This window comes from Anoplopoma fimbria, chromosome 10 (genome assembly GCF_027596085.1).
Source record: "Anoplopoma fimbria isolate UVic2021 breed Golden Eagle Sablefish chromosome 10, Afim_UVic_2022, whole genome shotgun sequence".
Classification (NCBI taxonomy): Eukaryota; Metazoa; Chordata; class Actinopteri; order Perciformes; family Anoplopomatidae; genus Anoplopoma; species Anoplopoma fimbria.
Window position 1 is genome coordinate 21,300,160 of NC_072458.1, and position 3,787 is coordinate 21,303,946.

The following is a 3,787-nucleotide window of genomic DNA, read 5'->3' on the forward strand; positions in this document are numbered from 1 at the left end:
TCAGAAAATCAGCCTGTATACTGATGACATCCTATTAGGTTCCACTAACTTTTAATTTTACTTCATATCGTTTTTTCATCTGATCACAAGATACAGCTGTTTTTTTTGGCAATCCTTTGCCTTTTTCAATGTGCAGGAAATATTTTGTATTGTTTGGAAACTACATTTCATCAAACTGAGATAAAGGACTTCAAATTCAAGTTGTATTACGTAAACAGGAACGACAGTGAAGGAACATCTCCAAACTTAAACCATTAAAATAACCTGGAAAAAATGTATTCATTACTGATGCGACATTTTTGCATCAAATCTCACTAATGCTCCTAATATATTATTAATGTCAAAGAAAGAAAGTCAAAAGACAAGTAACATTTATAATACACATGATGAAATCTTTATTGTTTTAAAATGTTGAAACCATCAACACAAGCAAGAAGACATTAATGTTGAAACATGTCATGAGAGAAAGAGAACAAGAGAGAGAGAGAGAGAGAGAGAGAGAGAGAGAGAGAGAGAGAGAGAGAGAGAGAGACAGAGAAAGAGAGTGCAGTATGAGAGTGAAACCAGTAGCAGAGTCACATAGTTTTAAATATAACAGTTAAGATGAAGATTGTGAAGCTTTTATTTTGTTAACTATCTTAAGTATTTCTTGTTTCAAGCCAAAACCTCGTACATGATGATATGTGTTTGTTCTCTTCATGTGAGCAGGAATCATCACTGAACAGTCAGGCTTCATTGCTGACACTTTAAAATAATAATAATAATAATAATAATAATAATAATAAATTTTATTTATAATGCACTTTATATTCAAGAATCTCAAAGTGCTACAGAGAAAAAAATAACAAAAAACTATTAAAAGGGGGAACCTCAAAGAAAGTTTAGCTAAATGCTCTTTTTTAAAGAGATGGGTTTTGAGGTTCCGTTTAAAAAGAGCTGTAGTCTGTGGAGCCCTCAGGTGGTCAGGGAGGGCGTTCCATAGTCTAGGGGCAGCAGCAGAAAAGGCCCGATCACCCATGGTGCACAGCTTCGTATGTCGGGTTTGGAGGGTGTGAGTGGATCCTGAACGGAGTGTACGTGAGGTTTTCGGGGGGTGAGGAGTTCCTGAAGGTAGAGGGGGCAAGTCCGTGAAGGCACTGGTGGGTGAGGAGGGAGACCTTGTACTCAATTCTGAGTGGGACAGGAGCCAGTGCAGTAATTTCAGGATGGGGGTGATGTGGTCATGCTTGCGCACCCTCATCAGGACCCTGGCAGCACTGTTTTGAATGTATTGGAGCCTCTGGATGCTCTTGCCAGGGATCCCAATGAGGAGTGCATTGCAGTAGTCCAACCTGGAGGAGACAAAGGCATGGACGAGCTTCTCTGCATCAGCCAGGGTGAGTGATTGGCGGAGTTTGGCGATGTTCCTGAGGTGGTATAAAGCTGTCTTACAGAGGTGTTTGATGTGGGTGTCAAAATTAAGTTGTGGGTCCATTTTAACACCGAGGTTGGTGAATATTGTTGATTCCTGAAATACTTTTTCCAAACTCATAAGTCATGTTGAATAGCTTTAAAATCATAAGTATTGGAGAAACATGAAGTCATAACTTTTCACATTAAATATGAAACAAATAATGATTGAATACAAGTAATTCTAGCTGTAATATCATAACATGAACTTTTAAAAATATGTTCTTAATTAACAGTGCTTCAGAGCAACAACATGAAGACTTTCACATGGGAGTTTCTACCATGTCACTTTTTATTTGGGATATAAATGAAGTATATCTGATTTCCCATAAAAATATTTAAATAATCAGCTGTGTTAGAAAATGTTTTATATTTGCAATTAAAGTAACAAAGCAGATTTTGTAGTCAAAAAAGCTTAAAGTAATCTGTAATGAAGGTTGAATTTACTTCTATCATGTCTGGCTAACATTAACATTAACGTAATGATCATAAAATTAGTTTTTTACTGTCTGAATATAAAAAACAAGCAATTTTATAATCGTTAACTAAGATAGTCCCAGTGAGTCAGGTCAGGACTGGGAACACTGGTCTCTCCTCAGTGTCTCTGAGAGCAGAGCCTGGGAGCCCTGGGTGGCCTCACAGGTCACAGAGCCCACCTTCCTCCACTGGTCTGCAGTGAGCCTCAGGGTGCTGCTCCAGCTGTAGTGGCCGTCCTTCTCCAGCACCCCGGGGCTCCTGCTCTCCTCCCAGCTGCTGCTGCTGCTGCTGCTGCTGCCGTCCACCTTCCAGGCCAGACTCCAGTCTGAGGGGAAGCCCTTGTTGGCCAGGCACATGAGCGTGGCCTTCCCCTGCTGCAGCTCCTCACTGGAGGGGGGCAGCACCGTCAGGGTGGGACGGGCATCACCTAGGAGACACCAATCAGCTTAGAGGACAGGGACCACACAGCTGTGCATCAACCACCAGACACTTGGACACCTTTACTGTGAGAGAGTTGATTTTCTCCTTTAAGGAGTTTCTGTCAGATGTTTTTTCTGCTCCACCAGTCACTCACTCACACATTGTTTCACTTCCCTTTAAGAAGCCTCTCATGCATATCAGCACAGAGAGACCCATCATATAATTCATTACTGGAACGAAAAGAGCTCTTTTAACACCATTATTGTTCCTCCTCCAGATGAAGAGTCCAGTGATGCAGATCACCAGGAGCACCAGCAGTCCTACAACAACTCCAACAACCAAACCAGCAGGAAACTCTGGAACTAAAAACAGCACATTCAGACTTCGACATCAGTTGAATTGTTGCGTTTCAAAGGTTTTCTATTCCATATACACAGCATTAATATAGCAGCAAACAACTATTTGCTAAAAAAAATAACTTGGAAAACTTCACAGTCAGTCATACTGAAGCCAAAACCACAGTTTTGAAGGGCCACACATGAAAAATAAAATATCTTTTCCATATCACTTCTACATTAATCTTCATATTATCCGTCAAAACTGCTATCTTTAGCTAACAGCACTATTATTGAGGCAGAACATAATTTCAGCAATACTCACAAGGTGCTACTAGTTGCCATGCAACCAACAGTCGTTGCTGAGTAGTGTATTAAATGTGGAAGTATTGTAATGGACCACTGGTGATTAAAAATAATGCATACATTTCATGCCACGTTCAATGTTTCCTAGGGCCACACTATGCTATAGACAAATATATACAACATATCAGAAACTTTTGCACCTGCAGCAAACAGGGTTAAAACGGAGACCACGAACAACAACATCCAGATTTTGAGTGCAACCGGAGACATTTGTTGCATCTTCCTCTTCCTCATTTCCTGTCGTCTCAATACTGTCTCCAATAAAAGCACAAATCGTCACTGATGTACTGTGTTTTATGTGAGTTCATGTGGGATTCTTTATTTTTTTTGTGTTCTTAATGTCAAACTACAGAGGAACTTAATGAAACAAGTTTTACAGCAAAAAGAATAACAAGAAACATCTGTAATAACGGTGAGAGTCACACTGTGATCTTACCTGTAGATGCAACATGACAGAAGAGGAGAAACACAAATAAGGGTTTCATATTGTTTGATAAGTAAGCATGGAGCTTAAGGGCGTTTCGACGGTCGCATTTGATACTGAACATGCGCAGTACAGGGCATCAGAGTCATAGTATCAAAATCAGTCAAATTTAAAATCAACATATTTAGATAAACACGTTTTTTAATTGACAGGACAGATATGAAATTGTTTTATCTGAAAAGTAACTATGGCTGTCATACGAGTAAGAACTATGATATTTCCCTCTGAATTGTAGTGGAGTAGAAGTATAGTTGCA

The 3,787-nt window shown here is 39.7% G+C and overlaps 1 gene segment (V, D, J or C); it reads right to left on the reverse strand.

The window, feature by feature from the left end:
• Positions 1–2,004: 2,004 nt before the first annotated feature.
• On the reverse strand, positions 2,005–2,531 carry LOC129096964 (Ig kappa-b4 chain C region-like). The segment is given in 1 exon segment: positions 2,005–2,531. A coding segment is annotated over 1 exon segment (264 nt).
• Positions 2,532–3,787: the final 1,256 nt, after the last annotated feature.